The 22,127-nt window shown below is 41.4% G+C and overlaps 1 protein-coding gene across 1 annotated transcript in view; it reads right to left on the reverse strand.

The window, feature by feature from the left end:
- Positions 1 to 22,127, reverse strand: part of DOK7 (docking protein 7) — a 564,177-nt gene that overhangs the window by 354,849 nt on the left and 187,201 nt on the right. Inside the window, exons 3-4 of the mRNA XM_078678539.1 lie at positions 11,593 to 11,823; positions 6,106 to 6,306 (exon numbers count right to left, since the gene is read on the reverse strand). Of these exons, the coding sequence (XP_078534665.1) occupies positions 6,106 to 6,306; positions 11,593 to 11,823 (432 nt within the window). The remainder of the gene's footprint in view (positions 1 to 6,105; positions 6,307 to 11,592; positions 11,824 to 22,127) is intronic.

Raw genomic sequence — 22,127 nt, forward strand, 5'->3', positions numbered from 1 at the left:
GGGAGCACCAGATATCTGCTGGTCCTGATGTGCGATATAACAGTGAACCAGAGAAAGTGAAATTGTTGGTTAGGGACAGGAAGAACAAGATAGACTCACAGTCAGGGATAGGAAGATTGTTAATTTTACACGGATACTGAGCGTTAAAGATAATCACAATCCCACCCCTTTCCTGTCCTGGTGGTCCTATCTAACTATATGATACTCTGAGGGTAGTGTAGAAATTATATCTGGCGTCATTGTGCCAAGTTTCAGTTAAGAAAAGAGCATCCAGCGCATAATCCAATAAAAAAAATATATATATCCATTTGATGTTTGGCTAAAGAGCAACACTAAATATTAAAGAACTGAAAGCAGGTGTTTTTAGGCTCTGACGGGGCAGAGGTTTTGAGTGGGAGAGAATGATAAATGTCTGAGGGAGGGGAATACATCTAACTCCATATTTCAAACACTGCATCTTGAGAGAAAACCTTGAAACCACAGTGGGGACATCTCAAATTCTCCGTAGCCAAATTCCAAGTAGGGAAGCATATCTATGGGGTTGCTGGACGTAGGGCTAATTCTAGTAATTCGGCAGCAGAGTAACTGAGCCTGCCGATTGTAAAATCCCAGCATTTCTGTCCCCTGGTCCTGTTCGGGCACGGACAAGTGCGGGTAGGCGCACACTGGCTTGCCTTTAGCATACTAATGGCGTGTATGCGCCATAGGCACATTTAAATAGGCCTGGTTGGGATCAGGAGCAAAACTCTAAATTTTATAGAGCTAATTGTTCTATCAAAACGGCCCGGGTTACCAAATGAAATGCCAGTTAATATTGATGACCACAATTCAGGCATCTATTCTAGTAAGTCCATAGGACAATTCCATCTCCCTTTCCGCTTTTGCTACCCTTGCCTTTTTGACCAGCAACACAGTAATGCCGAATTAGCTGAGTGTTCAACAACCTTACACCTTCAAAATGTCTCTCTGGACATGATTGGCAGCTGTGGCAGTTAACATGGGACGCACCTTGTGTAACCGAATATCAAATGCTCACATACTTCTATCCAATTATATCTAGCATGTTTGCCACTTCCTTTTTAAAAAGTTTTCAATAGATTCCACAATTATTCTTTTAACAGTTTCAATGTAAAAATTGAGAAGTGAGTTAGTCGTAGAGTTGGTTAATGCATACAACACACTGAAACACACAACCCTTCACCTAAATGGTTAATTTGCCACTTGGATGGTATTTCATAAGTTTCCTTACAGGACAATCCCACCACACAACAAAGATTACAATTATGAATCTCAGCCATGGCTTCCTATAAAACAATCACATCATATTTACTAATCATTTTCAAGTTTACAGCTACAGGTCTTTCCACTTTTCCACTAAGATTGAGAAGAGACATGCAGGGATCAGGGGAGGAGTCAGCATTTAAACTAACTCTGTGACTGTCACCAGGAAGAGCTAGAATGAAATATATTTTGCTCAAATTTAATTTCACAGCTTCAACTGATCACATAGAAAACAAACTTCTAAAATTTAGTATCAGAACTACAGAAATGAAATCCAGCTTATGCTTTTAAGCACATTTAAAATTAGCATTTTAAGTCAATTTAATTTACTTCTTCTTTCTTAAAAGTGCTTCAGGTATGTTAAGACAAGAACGGTAAGACTCCTCGTCTCTTCAGGTAATTTCCATTTGGATCCCAATTAAAAGTAGAAACCGATGGGCTGATTCACAAAGGATTATTTAGTTGCAAAGCATCATTACGACCAAGCTACCCTTTTTGCACCTACCAGGAATTGACTAAGTGTTTCTGTCAGACTTAAATGGTTTTAAGATTGTGAATTTTACCACAAGTGCAGGGATATCTGCACTTGTAAATGCCACTACAAAAAGTATATGTAGAGATTTGCTTCTCAGCCTGAGTGTACTTTTCCATTTCATAAACATTCCTAGAAGTACCCATGGAAATCTGTGCCAGGTGCAGGTTTCCACACACAGCTTTCCAGGTATACTTCAAGAATGTTATGTGACTTTAAGAATAAAATAATCTACAATTCCCCCAGCTTGGAGTTTTACATAAACAAGAAATGAACGCAGTGGGACAGGAGCCGTGTGTGGTATCCCACACTTTTTTTCATTTGGAGAAAACGTCCCCATCAAATATGGGAGTAATCCATACCTCTCTGGAAGGGGACTTACACCAGTCCCGAGCCGCAGTACATATCGGACTGTTCCCACAAGAAATAGGTGTTGGATCGAATGGTCACAAAGATACATGTTTGTGGGCGTTCCTAACGTCAAAGCCAAACCTTTCCTAGGAACGCCCTCCTTCCATCCCGTGGTCGAGCTATCCACACTTGAAAAACCATTAACTTCTGCCAGAAATATCTTTGTGTATTCCTGGTAGGTGTAAAAAAGGTAAATTTGGTCTAAAATAGGTGTTTATGACCATATTTACCTTTGTGACCCAGCCTCCAAGTCACTTCCCTCTAAAGTAACTAGAAAAAGAAAACATCTGACTTTGCATAGTCATAAATACATACTCTTGGATATACTATTTGTTCATCAATTTTTTCTTGATTCCTCCCTTATTTCCTTTCCAGTACTGCAAAACATGTTTAATTTGCCATCCTCATTTCACTCTGAATATACTATTATAATATCTGCTATTCAATCTCACTTGTCTTCTCTACCTTCTTCTTCCGAATCTTTTTCTTCCTTCACTCCTGTCACTCCACTTTATCCTTTATTTTCTACTCAACTTCCTAAAGCTGCTCTTGTATATTCACTTTTACTATCCAATACTTCTGTTCGCTCTAAATCTACAGTGGAGACCGTTTGGGAGACTGATCTTGCTGTCTCCTTCGATACTGTACTGTGGGATCGTTTATGGTCTAGGATTTTTAGAGTCTCCGTTGCTGCACGCATTACCCAATCCTTGCTTTTTATATATCATAGAGTTGTTATTACCCCGGTTACCATTCATAAATTCTCTCCTACTTCTTCTCCTTTATGTTGGTCTTGTTCCACAGTTCCAGGTACCCTAAGACATCAACTATACGACTGTTCCCCTGTTTTATCTTTTTGGACTGATGTTTGGAATATTTGTATGAAAATGTTATCTATTTCTTCCCCGTTATCTTTTATACACATATTTGTAGGTTCTTTATCTGCTGATATTAATATTGTTACACCCTCTTCAGCTAAATTGTTAGACCTATTTATTGCCCTTGCACTTAAAGTTATTTTATCGTGTTGGAAAGACAATTCTAAACTCTCTGTCCACACATGGTGGAACTACATTTGTGATGAACACAGAATTTCTATTGCTTCCTCCACCTCTGTTCCTCTGAAAATTAAATCCGATCTGTTATGGCTTCCCTTCACTTCCTATCTTTCCTCTAATCCTTCTCCTTTACCACATGCTATTATTCCTACATGATCCCTCTGGTTAGCCTCACTCTCTCTTCTCTCTCTCTTTCATTCTTTCCTTCTCTTTTGCTTTCTTCTTTCTTTCTCTTTTCTTCTCTCCTCTCTTTCTTTTTTCTTTTTCTCTTTTTTCTCTCTTCCTTATATAAATTCCTCTGAACTGATGTCATTCGATATTATATTCATCGATACTTGTTTCTAATTTCTCATGACATGTCTTTTGTATTTCTTTTTAATGCTTAATAAAAAATTTCTTAAACAAAAAAAAATTTTTTTTTATAAAAAAATAAATAAATAAATACATACTCTCAACAGAGGCCCCGATATGTGAAGAGAACGATGCATCCTGATCTAGTCAGATACCCATATGTTTTACTTTGGGTTTCAAGACAGTGGGTCTACCGAAATTGTCTAGAAGGAGTACTGTATTTGCTCCTGGTTTACCCTCTTTCCATCTCCTAAAATATTTACTTCAGTTTTGGAGACATTTACTTGCATCCTGTTACTCTTCACCCAGGTTTGAATGTAGGGTATGGATGTTATTGATAGTTTAGAATGGGAGAGATCAATAGAAAAATACAGCTGGGTGTCATCTATATATGAATTACTATTAAATTCAATCTTGCTGAATAGAAAAAAGGATGTCCAATGTGAGTCGTGATTGGCCAAATCAAGGGGGATTTTACAGATAACGACTGACTATGTACATGAGTTCCATCTAGAATTATTTTGGAAATGGTCGGTGAATAAATCACTTTAGACTTAGAATTTCTTAATTTAATATTCTCTCTCAGCACATGGAAAAGTTTTGCCCTATTTAGTGATAAATTCTAATCTGTATGTTCCTTAACATATTCAAATATAGTGCTGAACTTAAAGCTAATTTTGTTTTTAACTTGCCTGACCAGGAAACTTGTATTTTAGCTGCATAGTTAACTTTCCTAACCTTTTTTTATCTGTCTACAGTTTCACTAAGCTAATGAGCTGAATTAGGTCAATCCCCCACAAACCATAGGTTGGAGCATCATTCATATTACAGCCATTGGTTGATGTAACTGTGAGTTATGAAGTCCAGAGATTTTCCTCTTCACACACATGCAGCAAGTTGATTGGAGGAGTAGAAGGAGTGTACACAGGGAGGGTCAGACTTTTTTCTACTTTCTTCCGAGTCTAGTATGAAAGTTGAGCGTTTGTTGCAATTGATGGAATGAGGTAAGACCATAATGGGGGGGACCCTCTATTACAATGGCAGAGACAGATTGTTAAACGGCTTCTCTTGCTTCAGTCATAACTGCAATGGTAATGTCACTCCAGATTTGGAAACACTGCCACTCTTGCTTCTAGACCTCTGCTTATTGTGGCCAGGGATTTGATAGCACCATCGCTATTTATGGCATGCGTAGCTCCTCTTTCTATTTCAGTAGCCAAAGCTGGATCTTGAAGAACTGAAGTCGATCCAGCTTTTCCATCTCAACGCTTGTAGGCACAGCATTGGAAGGAAGGTAGTAGAAAATGGTGTAATACTCAACACCCACCCATGTGAGATTCTGGGCACAACGCGTACAGCTCCCACACCTCTTTGAGTGGCGTTGTTTCCTTCTGTTCTCCCATGCCTGATGACCATGGGGTTCCAAGCAGCATAAAGTCCCCAGGCACTTCAGCTCCTGGCTTTGGGCAGAGGGCACACACTGTTGCATTGAGTTTGTATGCTCCTTTTGTCGATTCTCTGCGATCATTACTCATGGGCCTAGCTTGCAACTTCAGTTCCATGCTGATGGTGCAGTTTCCTCCGTAGGTAAAGAGGATAGGTGTGCTTATTTGAACATTCTGAAATGGCTGCTGAGTGATGGGGCAAATCTGATCAGGCATTAATGATTACTGAGTGGAGGGGCAAATCAGAACATGCACGGGGAATTGAGTATTAATGATGGGCAGACACACAAGCTTTTTGAATGAACGTGCAAATATTAACATTCATTTACATTCAATGGGCGATGGAGAAAATGTTAACATGCTGTTAGAATTATTGACTGATAATGCAAATTTACCAATTTCTTCCTTCTACACCCATTCAGCCACGAATGCAGTAAACCATTCATCCATGTACTCATTCATGCAATCATATGTTCCACTCTATCCCCTTACAATCCACGCACCTGCCCACTTACCTAGGCTCTCCGTCATGCATTGATCTATTCACTCGCCCATTCATCCTTTCAAGTACCCATTGACTCATTCCCACATTAACCATTCTCACAACCACGTGCACAATATATCAACAATAAATTTCACTATACAAGCAAGACTAAGGTATTGGCTTTGGAGATGTGAGCTATTCCTTCTTTGTGAGCTCATATTATGTTCTCTGGGCTATGTGGTAATTGTTGTAGTATCTAAGTGTGCATGTAGCACTGTAGTAAAGCTGTATCTTGCTTGTTCCTCTAAGTATATGGTTGATGTCCACGCTTTATAAATACACCTAAACTTCTTTTTCTTAAAGGAATAATGGCCTCACTACAACCGAAACATTATTCTTTAATTAGTAGCAATGCAAATGTAAAATGATTAATGTAGTGTACTGGATGGATTTTTAAAGAGACATTTTTAAAGAAACATGTTCCAGCTAGACAGTTGCATCTCTATGGTAAACCAATTAGACAAGTGTAAGAGTTGTACTTACAGTACCCACACCGTGTACCTCCTTCAAAAACAAATCCATTGGGAACAGCCCCATAGCGGCGCAGATCCGTCAGCTTCCATTGTCCAATGACAACAGGGGGGAGGTCCCGCGCGAGCACTAGAATGTCATTGCAGATATGAAGAGTAGCTGGCCCACTCTCCAGTTTGGTACCAGGCAAAACTCCAACGTGAAATCGGTACACTGTTGAATGAGACAGAAAACTTTCATTAGGAAACACAGAATAAGCATTCCTAAGATTTCCAGGGATAGAAAGCAGCCTCTGGTTAGTGAACTGAATGAAACACAATAACCATTTACGGTTCCTACCACTGTAGTCAGCTAATCAATTTTTCAGTGATCCAGCACTTCATGTTGTAAGATTAGTGCACACAAATGTTCTCTCGGTTGTGTTGCTCCTCTGTAAGTGCAGTGCCAGTATTTAAAGGTCATAGATGACTCCTGAACTGTCCCTTCATCACATTTAAATTGTACTCACAAATCGAGTTAAGCTGGATGGGTACTAAAAGTGCAGAGTAGGTGAAAACTGTACAGCTGTGCTTGGGTTGGACTGCAGAAAATGACATTCAGCAGGAGTAAGACGATAGAGAAGCAAGTGGTTCTTAATTGGAGATTAATACGTACTCATTACTTGTAACACGTCATAATCTCAGCTATGTCTGGTAGAAAGATAACGCCCCCATACAGTTTCCCAGCTGTGTAATCTGCCAGTTTTACTACACTCCAGTCCACTTTTTCATTAGGCAACCATGTTCATCCTTTCTGTCTCTAGTACTGTTTTCTTTTTGGTTTTTCTTTTGCGATGGTTGAGGGGAAAATCACCGACATATATAACCAGCCTTTAGCTGATTTTAATGTGGGCAGTGCTTTGGGGTTGCCAATGGTGGGATATCCAAAGATCAATTGCATTAAGGGGGTGTTCCTGTGGCACATGCACTCTACAAGAAAGTAGTCAATGAGACCCCTTTCCCAAGGGGAGAGGTGCATTGCACGTCTTCAGGTAAGTAACTGTCATGTTGCGGAACACCGAACCGTGAGCTGTAGAACTATGGGCACTAAATAAGCCAAATTACTTTTTATATGCCCTGCCAGGAAGTAGAAGGATGTAATAAAGTAATCCCTCACTAACTTCCAGGCACCAACCCTAGTGGGCAAAATTGTTTACATAAAAAAGGCCATGGGGTTGAAACTGAAATGTATAACTCTTAAAGGCCCGTTGGAACTGAAGTTGCTACAGAGAATTCTAAACCTGCATTGGCAAAAGCCAATAGGTCGCATTTTTAGGACCTATTGTAGCTGCCAATTTTTTTTTGTGATGCTGTACAGTATCCCCAATACTGTGTAGCATGGCTAAAGAGTAAACAAAAAAAATGAACTAAAGCATTTGCCTGCCTCATTTAGTAAGTGTGTGCATGTAAAATAAAGCGGGAGCTTTTTTGACATCTTTTTCAAATAAAAAATTAGTGACTAAGCTTTTTGAGGCATGGTTGGCAGGAAGCAGCACAGATGGCGCGGGTGGGAGGAAGCAACAAAGAGGGCGGAGGAGAAGGTAGCAATACAGAGGGCAAAGCAACACAGGGCGGATGTTTAGGAAGCGACATGGAGGGCTGGCGGAAGCAACATTGGTGATCGAGAGGAACATGGAGCACTGTGGGAAAATAGAAGCATATGGGCTAAAGAGACGAATGCGGAGCTGTTGGGGAAAGTACACAGGATAGAAAGTACACAGGATAGAAAGCAATGCCAGGGTGAACAAAACACGAAGAGGTGTGGGGTAGAAATACGTAGCTGAGAGAGAGTATCATGGAGCCCAGCGAAGGGGTGGAAGAGAACTACACAAGGGAGACAGCTGGAAAACACACACATGCTCTCTTGTGGAGTGCTTAAACAAAAAGAAAAACAAGTAGTGGTTTAGTAGTGGAAGGGACCAAGAACTGCGTCCATAGTTACGTCATGTTTACTTTTGCGTACATGTATATTTATGTCTTTTATATTGTTACTTTCAGCCCTGATGAAGTTCAATCCTTACTGAACAAAACGCGTTGGCTAGCCTACGTTATGATATCAGTGAAATAAAGGAAATTAAATACAAAGGAATTGTATTCCTCTATACCATTGGGGAAAGACATTCTAGTGGTGCACCTCTCCATAATCATCTACTTACAGAAACATTCAGTGTCGTGTCCAATATATAGTAATGGACAAAGCCCATGCTTGTGTCTCAAACAAAATTTCCTATGAATGGAAAGTTCCCCTAAGTCATCACGCATCTCCTGCAGATACTTAAGGTGAATGGAATGACACAACTGGGCCATGTATCAATCCCTGAAACAAAGCTGTGAATGGCTTTATAGCACACTTCAGATCAGATTTTTCAGTAAATCAGCCATTTTGTGACAAAAATCAAATATTTAGACCAAAATAGGATGAATGAAATAAGAATCCGTTTTACAATAAAATTATCTTTTAAGAAAATAACATAAGATGTTAACGTAATTTCCAATTGTGTCACCCCATAATTGATAAAGTATAAAATACTTATATGATCAACTATATTTACTATACTGAATTACATTAAACTATTCGAATGAAGAGAAGTATGACTTATTTAATAAACAGACTTTCTTGGTTCCCGAACTCAGAGCTGAGTGAGCAAAAATGTCTGTTGTGCATGCAGCCAAATTCTTTTTTATTGAATTTCTAGTCTTTATTTCTAGGCACTATGCCATCTCATAGAAACTTTATTTTAATCCTTATTCCATGTTGACGCCTCATCTTTTAACCTGAAGAAACCAATTGCTATGACATTTCCAAGCAACAATGTATGTGGCAAGACAAACTGGCAAACTAAACATATTTACTCAAATGGGCACGTTAGCCTCATTTAACTAACTCACTTTCACAACACAGGCCAAGATTATTGCAGCTTTTCAACTTCGCAACTGAGTGCCCAAAAGGAAATTCATGCACAGAGTCCACCTTGATATAAAACAAATAAATGTGGCCTTGATTTGAATCCCACGGGGAAAAAGCTTAAAATGATGACAAGCCATAACAATAGATTTTGCACACTAAATTCTTGCCTTTATTAGCACAGTTCACTAATTGGGTGTGCAAACAATGTTTGTGTTTCGATTTTGTGTAAATCCACCAACTACCCCTTGGTCCTCTCCTGGGAACTGGAATGAACTTCCACTTGACCTGCGTATGGAACCCTCTGAAGCTAGATTCAGATTGAGACTTAAAACCCATCTCTTTCCACGTAAATAAAGCCTTCGTGTTTTTCTTTTCTAGGCCATTCGCTTCTGGATTTCTGCCTCTTCTGGAGCAGCAGTAATTTTTAGCGCGGGGACACACCGTCTTGAGTGTAACCAGGTGCTCTAAAAATGGTTTTATTATTATTATTATTATTATTATTATTAACTAAACCCTAGTGCTTGCAATGGATATTTGATAGTAATACGTAGGACTGCAAAGAAATGTGAATGATACAGTATGGATATTAGCCTTAGATTTTATTGTGTAATGACCAACATAATATTTACACTTTCTTTTATAATATTGACCACGCAAAAGTATTAGAATTGTTCTCATATTCAAGTGAAATACAGTGTTGAGACATTCACTGATCAGGTTTCAAGTTTTCACAATGATGAGATTTCTTTTATTTTGCACCTAGTCACTATTGTAAAATGAAACTGATGTTGGAAAGTACTGCTTGACTTTTTGAGATATGGTACCAGAATATTTTTGTCAGAATACCGTCTGCCATAAATGATGAGCTCTAAAGAGCATTTACAACATCGAACTACTTATATTTACAATAGATAATACACACCCAATGGGAAGATACATTCGTAAACGATATTAAGGACACCATATTTAAATCAGACAATATTTCTGACAATGATATTCTGACATGCAAACCTTTATGAATAGCATAAATGACAATATTATGTGGTTTTGGCTAAGAAATTTGAAATGGCCCTTAACAGGTTATGTGTGTGACACATTTACTCCCGACAGAGGAAAAGCACTCCAGTAAGAAAAAAAACCATATTTTCCATTTAAACTGGGAGAAAATGTCAAACTATACCAAAGGCCTCAATAATCTGGACTAGCCTGGATGATATTATGGAGTAAGTGAATAGGATGGGCAAATTAAGCTTGCATACGCTTTAAAGCTGATCTACCAAGCCAAGCTATCTGTTATTAGCCATGCTTTCAACATGTGTTACATTGCCATCATTTGGGTACAGTAATTAAGGAGAATGTCAATTTTGCATGAGTTCACTGGTATAAGGGTGCGCAATTTGCAGCTGTCTTTAGTGGCAGGTTTTACAGTTCGTAAGGGCAAACTCCCACATCAGGAGCATTCTGCATCCAATTTGTAACCTCATTTTTTACGCGAGCTGGAGTCTGAACCCTAAATAGGATTCGCAAGACAAATGTAGTCATTGACTTTGTCGAAAGAATTGTTTTCTTTAATTCTAAATTGGTTTAAATCCATGTTCCTCCTCCCTAGACGCTCACTTTGTTTTTGATAGCACTACCAAGACTACTCAAAGTTGAGTAGCTGTTTACATTTTCTTAATATGGAAGAGAGACCGTAGAACAAAAGAAACAGGAAGGATTGGAGGCTCTCATTTAGAGATTGTCTGAAATGTAAACCAAATTTGATGTGCAATAACCGGATTTCCTTTCATTTAACGTTGTTTTTATATTTAGACAAATTTGATAGTCCTATGTCCACAAATAAGGTACGTTTTTTTTTACTGTAAAGGAAAGGAAGTCAAGCCTTTTAGGACCAGTAACTTGACTCACTTGGCCCCTTTAATTATGGAGACACAAGCACACCTGGCTGTACTAACGCCAGAATTATGGTATTAATGCACGGCCAGAACTCGTCTAAATGACAGCCCCAGTATCTATTGCCCAATACAGGGTGAATTATACTTGTTTCCATTATAAAATAGGAGAAGGATGCTAGTGCAGCCTTTTCATATGCACACGTGAAAAACATATCACCCAAAGTCAAGAAGTGAAATCTTGAATTATTCGCTGGTGGAGCCTCTATTTCATTTCATGGGCAAAGAGATATAGTAAGAGTGTTCTGGTTAACTCAAGAAGGTGGCAAGGGGATCGTAATTTCTATCAGTAAATATGTATTTTCGAGTCGCCTCGAAGCTGAGAAAAAACAATAGATTTTTCTGCTTTAGGTGTAGCTACAAATATTTTTGGGTCAGTAAGTACTTCAGTAACGACACTCAGGCTTGCTGAATTTACTCTCCAAGGTATTATGAGACTATTACATTGCAAGACCGTACTAAAGGCAGAATGTGAGCATGTTCTTTGCAATGTAAAGCTCTGCTGTGGACCACCTCTCGTCATTACAGTATAAATGTGATACAGTAGCTCTAAACAAACACTTGATTGTTGGCTTCATAACAATTTAAAAATGGCTCTCACCTTCTCCCAAGCTATAGCGGAGCCGGACATCCCAGGCATGCATAATGTCTTTATTATCGAATCCTAGGATTATACAGTGAGACAGACAGACGATAGCAAGGGCTTGGCTCATGCCCTCATAGGAGAGTCCTGGATCAAGGCCACAGATGTCTTCCAAAGTCACACTGCACCGCTCCTTGTGCCCTTTCACTCTCTCCGATTTGTCCTTGAATACGAGCATCAGCAAACAATCTGCAAAAGACAACACTGTCAAGAAATATCAAGTATACTTGAACATTGTACTGCGAGGCATCTTATTCTTCTAATAATAACGGAATTTGATGCGATTATTAAATTAACTTTCAAGACCATACAGGCTCCAGTCTTAGACGTACCAGCTTTCAAAAGGTGTGCGTTCACATAACAGAATAATTTCCATGCATCAGTGTGAGCAGTGCATTTTCCTGATGATCAGTAATCGCTAAGTGGAGAAAGAATATATATAGATGCCTCACTTTGCTCATGTTGAACTTTTTTTGCGTACTTATTGCACAGAAGTGAATTAACCTCCTAGTTGGAGACCGGCTGTGCCATCGGGAGATGTTACCCGGCTGGGTAACACTTCTCACTCATTGTACTGGTACGCTGATTGATCAGACAGCGATACCCCGGTCGCCCGCAAAATACAGATTTAACCATTAAACCGAAAACTACACCAAGGATGTGCATGTACCTTCCTTTGATATAGGTGGTAGGGCTCATCCGCTTTCATTCAGGTTTCTTGTAAAGCGCGACTACTTACCCTTTAGAGTCTCAAGGCACTGGGGGTGGGGTTTGGCGGGGGGGGGCAGGGGGAGAGGGATCTGCTGTTCAGTCGAAATGTAAATGTGGGTGTACTTGTAAAGCGCACTGCGACTACATGGAGTATCCTGGCGCTGAAGACCGCTGGGGAACCCGTCCTGGTTTTCCCTGTGAGATGGCCCCTTTCTGGGTATCTCCAAGGTGAAACCAGGCATCCCCGGCATCTGTGGGGGGCCGTTGTAGAGATGAGGCAAGCTTAATGCCCAGAGTTGCCGAGTGTGTTCCCTGGTTAGAGTAGGCACCGAGGTGAGAATTATTAAGTCTGTTTTGACCCTGGTCCACGACCCTGCCGCGTCGGGAATTGAACCCTGGTCCCGGGCCTTGCTCTGCTTACGGGTCTGCCGCCTCTAACCAGTGAGCCACACCACTCCACCAGGTCCTCCATGCCAGGTCTTGAGGTCCACCTTGATTTGAGGCAGCACAGTGATTGCCTGAGATGGTTCCAGGTCTTCATTGCGAGGTAAGAGAAGGATCTTCCTCCAGCCGTGGTCTTGCGGATCCGTGGGTTGGTGGCTAGTGCGAGTTGGGCAGAGCAGATATGTCTGGCGAATGTGTAGAAGGAGAGGCAGTGGTTAAGGTCTGCAGGTTTGGCATTGTGTAGGGCGTTTAAAGGCTTTGAATTTGTCCCCCTGTCCGGAGGCCTGCCTCGATAAACAGAAGCAAAGCAGAGTTCTCAGCTGTCACAGTGTTATCGTTAGGGGAGAACTTGGCTTTGTATCACCCAGATTTTGGTGATGGGTGGGAGCTACTGCTGGGTGGTATCAAGAACTACGGGCAAGCATGCTATATCTCTTTTTAAGTAGTAAGGGCCATGGTTTCACTGTTTTCACTGCAACAGGCTTTTTTTGTTTTAGTCTGGACTCAAAATGCAAGTCTAACCTATTGGCTTTGTCAATGCTTGTTGACAAATTATAACTAAAGCAATATAATTCTTATGGAAGATATTTAATGCAGCACAATGAAATTTGAAACGAAGCAGAAACACACTGTTCACTGAAGTTCAAACCACCTCATGAAGTCAGATATCCATTACTGTAAAGATAATAGTGCAGATGCGAAGAGTGTTGCCAAACACACTGCCACAGTTTCAAAGTATGTGACAGTGAAGCTGCTCGTATACACGTTGCAAGTTAAAATTACAGCGGGCTGATTCTGCATTTCATCCAGATGAGTGATAAAATGAGTTTTATTGGGTTGACTAATCACAAGATATTATTTATAGTGTCTTTAATAGTCAAACACTGTGACACTAAGTGCCTAATAAGTGCGTAATAAACCTAAATTTTGCAAGGACTGGTGCCCTCAATGTTTTTCCATCAACTTGATGCAGCTTCTTTGTGTTTACTTAAGTGGAGACAGCTGCTTTGCACAATGAACATTATGAACAGCTGCTCTGCTTTCACGTATCTGAAATATTATAGATTACAACTGATCATCTAGTGGGTATTTTCAACATTTTAAGGTTGAAGTACAAAGGTGTTTCTTCACTCCAAAAGTGAGCTCTATTCTATCCAGAAGAATGCGGTGTCCCCTAATGACGACCGCTGACTCTCGCCTGGACATTAGCTGAATCATGAGTGGTGGTCTCAAGGTTAAAGATCAAATTCTAACGTGACCACTCAGGTCAAACGTTTATGGTTCCAATGAGCCACAGTGTGTGTGGTCAACAACAAGTGCTTTCAACTGTGGAGCAGACCACAAATGTAGTCCAGCTGAAGAAATGTGCGCCCTTTACGAGTAGGAAAGTTGTTACACTACGGTAGGTGCCCTTGCTTATAGAGAGCTTGCTTGTTTTAGGGCAGAAAGGGGTCGTTTGGTTGTTTTAGGAATGAATGTATGACACACACTTTCCACCAGAAGGAAAGTCAACGGAAACGAGCAAAGGCAATGAAAGTAAAGGGCATGGCAGACACCATTCTCCAATCTGACAGAACGTGGTGCTGGACTCATGATGTCAGCAGCCTCTGTGTGAGCACCCCCAAGGGAAAGAAAGGTGATGTTTTCGGTTCTTTTACTTTATAGCTCCCCGAGGTAGACAAAGCAGCGCTGGAAATTAGAAAAAAGAAGTTCGCAAAAGAAGCTGCGTGGAAACTGCAAACTGTTGATTTACAGGATTGGTTTGCTTCCAAGAGCCCTGAACCATGGTGATCCACAGCAGGCTGTCTTCAGTGCTTTAAATGGGCTAGTAGGATAGTCTGTTTATGTAATCAGGCAGCATAAAACATAGTTACCCAATCAAATACAGCTTACTGGTTTGGTAGAGGTAAGACTGAGGATAAATGCTAACACCTCATTAAAAGATCCGCCCGGCTTTATAAGCGAGACGCGAATATTCTTTTCTGACATTTTTAGAAGTGGGGTGATTATATGCTCAGCGTCATTTGGGATTGCTCTTTGGTTTTTGCACTGGCTTTTGCCATCATCTAGAAGAAGGTGTTAAAAGCAAGCACAAAACGCAGGAACACGTAATAACAATGCATGCAAAGTGGATGTTAAAAAAAATCATTTGCGCCCGCTAGGATCCCTTTATAAGACAAAAGTGCATATTGGGCACATACCTCAGTGATCCCTCTGCTCTAACTTTTTCTGCACCATGGACTAATCACACTGATGTCAAACTGATTCTTCCCTCCACTCTCGTCGTTATTTCGGTTTTAACCGATGGCTGTTTCTTGCCATCTAACCAAAGGTGAAAGGATTAATATTTTCACGAAGTTTCGTGCACACAGAGCATATGGGACGTAGGCGGAGTCTGGTGATCATTGCATGAAGAATGTAATGCACTTGTGTAATGCAACACCATGCAACTTCAGAACCATCAGAGAACGCGAACATGCAGAAAGGCACACCACATCCCTAAGACAAAGCCTCTGGTAAAGTTTCAATCCCTCATTTTTCCATATTATTCTGCCAATATTTGCAAGAGCAGTTCTCTCATGGAGATCCTCCCATAACCCCAACCACCATTTAACCACTTGGCTGCTATGCGTTTTCCCCCCCGGTGCTGGGATCCTCCATTTTCCATTATTCATGACGAGCTGGGCTCGTCATGAGCGTGCGAGGAGGCTACACCATGACGAGCCCAGCTCGTCATGAGCGTGGAAGGGGTTAAGGGGACAGGGAGAGCATGGAGAGTGAGAACAAAGGTATATGGACGCGTATGAAAACCAACAATAAATGTAATAAGTACAGACAAGTCTGATAGAGCTCAAGTCACTAAAGAACAGAAAGCAAACTTTAAAGAGCTTAAGTGATAAAGGACATAATATCCTTAAATGGGAAATAAAAGAATAACAGGCAATCATTACTAGATGCTGCTCTTAGCAAAGCAATTTTATGAGGATTAAATGAGCATCACTCGCTACTGCTGATTTAAGGTTTGTCTTAACATAAAATGTATTCCGTACACTATTGGTGGTTCAGCACTCAAAATTTGGTAATTGCGTCTAATACGAAAAATTTGTAATTGGACATGTATCCTTGTCTTGTCCACAACATAGATACTCATAACAGAAAATCGTACATATGACAATTATGTAACAGAAGTTTCTTGGTTCGAGGACTCTTTATTCATTTTTTTCTTTTAAAAACAACGCTAACAGATAGTAGCTAACGTCTGCTACGTGGTATTTAAAACTGCTTTAAAATGTTTTTATCCTTAACCAAGAACCACAAATTGGCTACTGAAAAAATACAAAAAATAATAAGCAGAGGTAATATAAACAAACAAAAAGAAAGAAACACAGTTGATTAGAAAATAGTACAAAAACAGACACTGCACTGTGTTCCATAGAAAAAGAAACTGAGGAAAGGAAATTCAGGAGAAATAGAGTCTCTTTGATGAAAATCCTGATACTGTTTCGAAGGCCTTTTGAAAGTCTCAAGGATAAACTTCACCAAAACGTTTCACTTCTCAAAAAAGACAAAAGCAGATTTAATCAGAAGTAACACATGGACTATATTAACATTGAGGTGAAGTACATACGCAGACTACAAAACACAGAAAATGCTAGTAACTATGACACAATGACTAACCCCTAAACATTCCCTTAAAATTATACTACCCCACAGCTTGCTGGCACAGTTCGCACCATGTGTATGATAGGGCACACAATCCTATCCACTTCTGTCAAGAAAAAACAAGCATTTACAATGCAACGGTCTCGCCTTTGCAAAAGTTAGAGCTATTGGCATTGTAAATGACAAACTTTTTATTTATGTGTTGGGTTTGAAAAGAGATAAATAAATGGAATTGTCATTTACAATGTCAATAGCTTAATCTCTCACAAATGCGAGACCTATTGCATTTGCACACACACACACACACACGCACACACACACAGAGAGCCACACACACACACAGAGCCACACACACACACAGAGCCACACACACACACAGAGCCACACACACACACAGAGCCACACACACACAGAGCCACACACACAGAGCCACACACACACAGAGCCAAACACACAGAGCCACATACACACACAGAGCCACACACACAGACCCATACACACAGACCCACACACACAGAGCCACACACACACAGCGCCACCCACACACAGCGCCACCCACACACACACAGAGCCACCCACACACACACAGAGCCACACACATACACACAGAGCCACACACACATACACACAGAGCCACACACACACACACACACACACAGAACCGCCCACAAATACACAGTCACACACACACACACAGAGCCACACACACACACACACAGAGCCACACACACACACACACACACACACACACACAGAGCCACAGAGCATAATTCCAAGAGCCAATGTAGTTAAAAAATTACTTGTGAAGAAGCACCGCCTTGTATTCATACTGTAAGCTTCTGGCAGTAACACCCGCCATGGTGGCTGTAATAATGTGGTAAACTGGTCCACCTTTTGGCGCTACATCCATGAGCAACTAAATGAACATCTACACAGGCAGGGTTAATTAAATATTCCATCATTTTAAAGGACTGGCAGTAGATCGCCGAAAATAAGATTTATAAACCAGATATATATATTATTTAGTTCAAACACCGTTTGAAGGTAAAAACTATGATTTTGCTCTCACGGGTCTGTCTTTTCGTTTGTGAACCAGCCTCTTAAGCTGTTGCGGACTACACTGCATGTCTCGCGCACCTTTCAGCTCGGCAAAATGGTAACACTGCCAAAATGTCCTCCCCCCACACCCCCTCGCTCCGCTGTAGACTGCAAGAAACACTCCACCCTTCCCTCCTAGCTTTCCAATACATTTCACATTTATTATCTACCTTTCTTTTTAAGCTTCACACATCAAGGTTATGGGTCTGATTGCGCATATCTACCCTCAGATAACACAGTTCATACCGATTGGGTAATTTGCGCTGCTAGCAGTGCCTCTATAGTTTTTCTGGGGCTTTGTTCTGACTGCTGTCAAACGAGACGCTTTTCATATGAGGGGGGATACAAGTGTCTGGCAGCCAGCCTCTCTTCCCCCTCTTGATAACTGCATCTCAAACAGTGCTTGCGTATTGAATGTGGTCCAAGGACGGTTTTTATAGGCATTGTGGTATTTGTAGTCCTATTAAAAAAACAGGGGCACATCAGAATTCAAACTAATAAATAAAAAGGTACTGATGGTGAGGCGTAAACGTGGACTTGGAAAACTTGAGGGTCGTGTCTGGTCCGGCAAAAAGGACGCACGTGTCTAAATGCAGTAAGCAAAGGCGAAAAGCGGCATTACAATTTGCTGTTACACTTTGCTAAGACCTTCCAGGTACAATGTGGATGAAGATTGGGCAGTCTTTTAAGGAAGGTAGTGCAAGGAACCTGTACCATGACTACCAGTCGTAGCCACCGCCTGGTCATTCAGCCAACAAGAAGCATGCTGGGACTTGTATGCCCGAGCCTGTCATGTAAAAAAACAAACTACAATTTCTCTTATAGTAGGTGGTGATGGTTGTAAAGACAGAGCATGATAAAAGTCGCGCTCACCACAGCTAAGAGAAACAGAATAATTAACATTAATTAACATCAGACAACAAACAGCATTACTGATATGCGTGTGCCCCGCAAACTGGCCATGGGGTAAGAAGAGAACACGAGAATAAAGGCATGGGAACCACCTCAAATAAAAGCACGACAGAGAAGGGCAAACAAAACAACCGACGCCTCCATTTGTTGGGAAGGAGCCGGATTTAGATGCATGCAGCTCCGTCTGAGAAACACACAGCTCAATGCCCTCCGGCCTCCAACTGCTACAACGAGGGAACTTTCAGTCAATTCATTTAAATGAGCCAATTCCGTAAATATATTTCCTACTTTGTAAATACACACAGAGTAGCAATCACTGGGTTTTCCACCTTCTCTGACTCTGCCCCGCATATACCCAGGATTGCCGGTGTGCACCGAGTGAACCCACCGACACGGACAGTGCTTTCTCCTCCCATCCAAGGCTAGGCTCGCACGGACGGGCACTGCGCCCTCCACGCAGGCAATCTACGTGAACATCTGCAGACTGCCGACATCCTAAGAGCAGCGATTGTAAGCGGCCCTTTAATGACTACTGTAAACAAACAAATAGAGCAAACACTTTTTTGAACTTGAGGTACAAGCAAAGGGAACCGAATCTGTCGTAAGCAGCAGCCGACAACGCGATTCTTGGTGAAAAACATCATGCCCACAGCCCCGTCACCAGGAGGCAGCGTCATTCACCGGGGCCACTAAATAAATGCATGCCGTAGGGGCTTGTGGAAGACATGAGTACAGAGCTGAGTTGGCCTAACGGCTAGGGTAGAGTGCATTTGGCGCTCGCTGCACGTAATTGTGCACACGCAATCCAACATGCCCGAATCCGTCGGAAAACTCCCGACGTTTGAAGCAAAAACATAGCTTTATTTGGTCTCCCGCCTAAAATCACCTCTTCTTCAATATACGTTAATAGGGAAAATACGATCTTAGATATCTTTTCAAAATCTCCCAACAGTGTTACAATATGGGCATGTATGCCAACTAAGACTCACCGCCTTGTATTCATACTGTAGGCTTCTGGCAGTAACATCCGCCATGGCTGTAGTAATGTGCATTAAAAATCCCCGCTTTACAGAAAACATGCAGGAAGAACCAACCAGCCGCCGCCAGAGCGCTGCGCCGCAGAAGGCTCCGAGGCAGCGTTATACGGAGCGAGGTTTCCAGGGAAGGCAGCTCCGGCAGCAGCGAGCGGGGGAGGAAGCCGGAAAGGAGGCGGCAGCAGCAGCGGAGGGGGGGGCGCACTGCTCAGCAAGTCCTCGGCACGGCGGCCATTTTAAGAGTGGCGGAGAGTCCGGAAACAGCTGCCCGCTGCCGTCTGTGTCTTGTTTCGTCTGCCTGGGTAAAACTCTTAACATTACAAGGAAACTTGTTTCAATTGTCACACAGTGTTTCAAATGGAAAACAAGCGCTGTCAGAGCCACCCCCGTGGGAGCACAGGGAGGAGACTGCGAGCGAGCGGGGAGCTGGCACAGACTGACGAAAAAACAGCCCTGGCAAAAAAAAAGGAAACACCCACAATGGGCCACCTCTTCATGACGAAACAAAGGGTGCGGGGCTTAAAAAAACACAGAAACGCCCATGAATCTGCTCCAAGAATGAGTGACATTATTCTCTTCCAATGGCTAGGCTCCATTTATGGAGCTAGCCAATGGAAGAGAGAGGCGGGTTCAACCCCAGTAAGTGAAAAACAAAATTTTGCGAGCTGCGCGACACTGCTGCGCAGTGTACGCCAGTCGAGACCTAAACACAACTGAACAATAAAATACAATGAGGGGGCACATAAGAGCACAGTGGTCTCCTAAAGCAAAAGCGAACAAAAATATTCTGAACACTCCAGGCACAACACCAGGACAGCAAATAAACTTACACCTTGTTCACACACACTACCTAGGAGAAGCATGCACACACGATTACTGATGGATGCCTTATGTCCAGTCTTAGAATAGGGGATAGATTTACAAATACTTGCATACTGTATAGGATGTAGCATTAACAAACTGGTTGTGGGAATCCATCTCTGCAATTTTCATGTAAGCATTGCACCCGACAGCCTGTGAGTACGGTTGTGGGTTCAGATGCCTCTAACCCATGCTTAGCAGATGGCACAAGATTGAAAGAGCACCAGCTCCAAGCGCATCGCCCACAGGCTACTCCCAATAATGTAGGTGTTGTCAGCATATCCAGTTGGATATCCATTTAGATTCTGTTGTTTATAGAATTGTGTTGATGATAGTCTTCTAGTGCTACTGAGTGCACAGAATCAAAGGGACTTATCATTTTGTTTTGTTTACTGTTTAATAAAGATAATTCGGACCCTAATTCAAGTCCATTTGAGATTGGAGGAAACCAATCAGACTAAGCATAAACGGGACATCGTTCTTAAAACACCCTGTCCACAAAAAAGAATGTCAGTATCTATGAAGACTTCCAAAACGAAGAGGTGATCATTGTAAGTTTTTAAGATTACAGCGACTCAACTATAACCAATGATCCAGGAGCAGTTGGGTATCAGCCTTAGTATCCAAAATAGCCACTGTGAGAGCAAGCCTGTTCCACAGTTGTAAGGGTTTTTTATCGCTTTCATGGTTGTTATCTCTGCTGTGCAAAAAATCTGAACTTCATACAATACTAGACCTACAAGGATGAAATTCACAAGAAAGATATGGACAAAATGGAATCCGATAGCATGTTGGAAAATACACTGAAAGACTCCACTGCAAGAGATTTGCCATTTTTCCTAATCTCTCATGGTGTATTTCACTGGTCTGGGGTAAGATAGCTCCTGTATCCAAGATAGTAGAGGTGTAGTACTTCTGGGTCAAGTGTGGTAGAGACAGCGTATAAACAGTCACATACAATACCTCTTTGGTTGGTAGCTGTGCATCTTGTTGGGTTCCTCCACTGTTGTACCAGTTCACACCCAGCTTCCCCCCATATACACATTTGTTGTTTTCAGCAGCTCTATCCAGTCCCCCATCAGCTTTCCTTCTGAAGTTTAGACTACCCCAAGCTCCATCACCAGACATCTTGCTAATACTAGCTGTTGAAACTAGGCTCTTGAAATGTTCCCACTCTTGAAGTTCTATTTTTTCAGAGTCCTCTGATGGAATATTTCATGGACACTGCGGATGATGCTTTACCATTCATCTACAGTGGTGAGTACTGCAAAATACATACATACTGGTTTATACCATTACTGTTGTCATTATACATCGAGACCGCAAACTTATATACTGTCTCTCACCATAGGTGACAGACTAACAGCAGAGGAAACAGCAGAGACTTCTGAATGCCACAAAAGTGCTCCACTGTTTCTCCATCCTATTATCCATCATCTTTGCTTCCTCAGGATCTTTTATGTAGAACTTGTTTTTACAGTTATTTTAAAATTTAGGCTCTAGGTAAGACACGTAGTCGCATAAGCATCCATCCTAGCAATTCCTGGCAGTCTGACATGTAGACTACAACCAAGGTCGCAAATGAAATATGGATTTTGATAAAAACATGTCTATGAAGTACAGATCAAAGGTTTCCAATTCAGGCACAGCATTGCTAGAATTGATAGGCTACAAACTGAATAATGCCATTGCAAAATTTGAACAGGGTTATAGTTAGTGTGCCTGATTAAGAGTGCCCCAGTAAATAGTGATTCCCTTTGCAAACGCCTC

Source organism: Lissotriton helveticus, chromosome 2_2 (genome assembly GCF_964261635.1).
Source record: "Lissotriton helveticus chromosome 2_2, aLisHel1.1, whole genome shotgun sequence".
Lineage (NCBI taxonomy): Eukaryota > Metazoa > Chordata > Amphibia > Caudata > Salamandridae > Lissotriton > Lissotriton helveticus.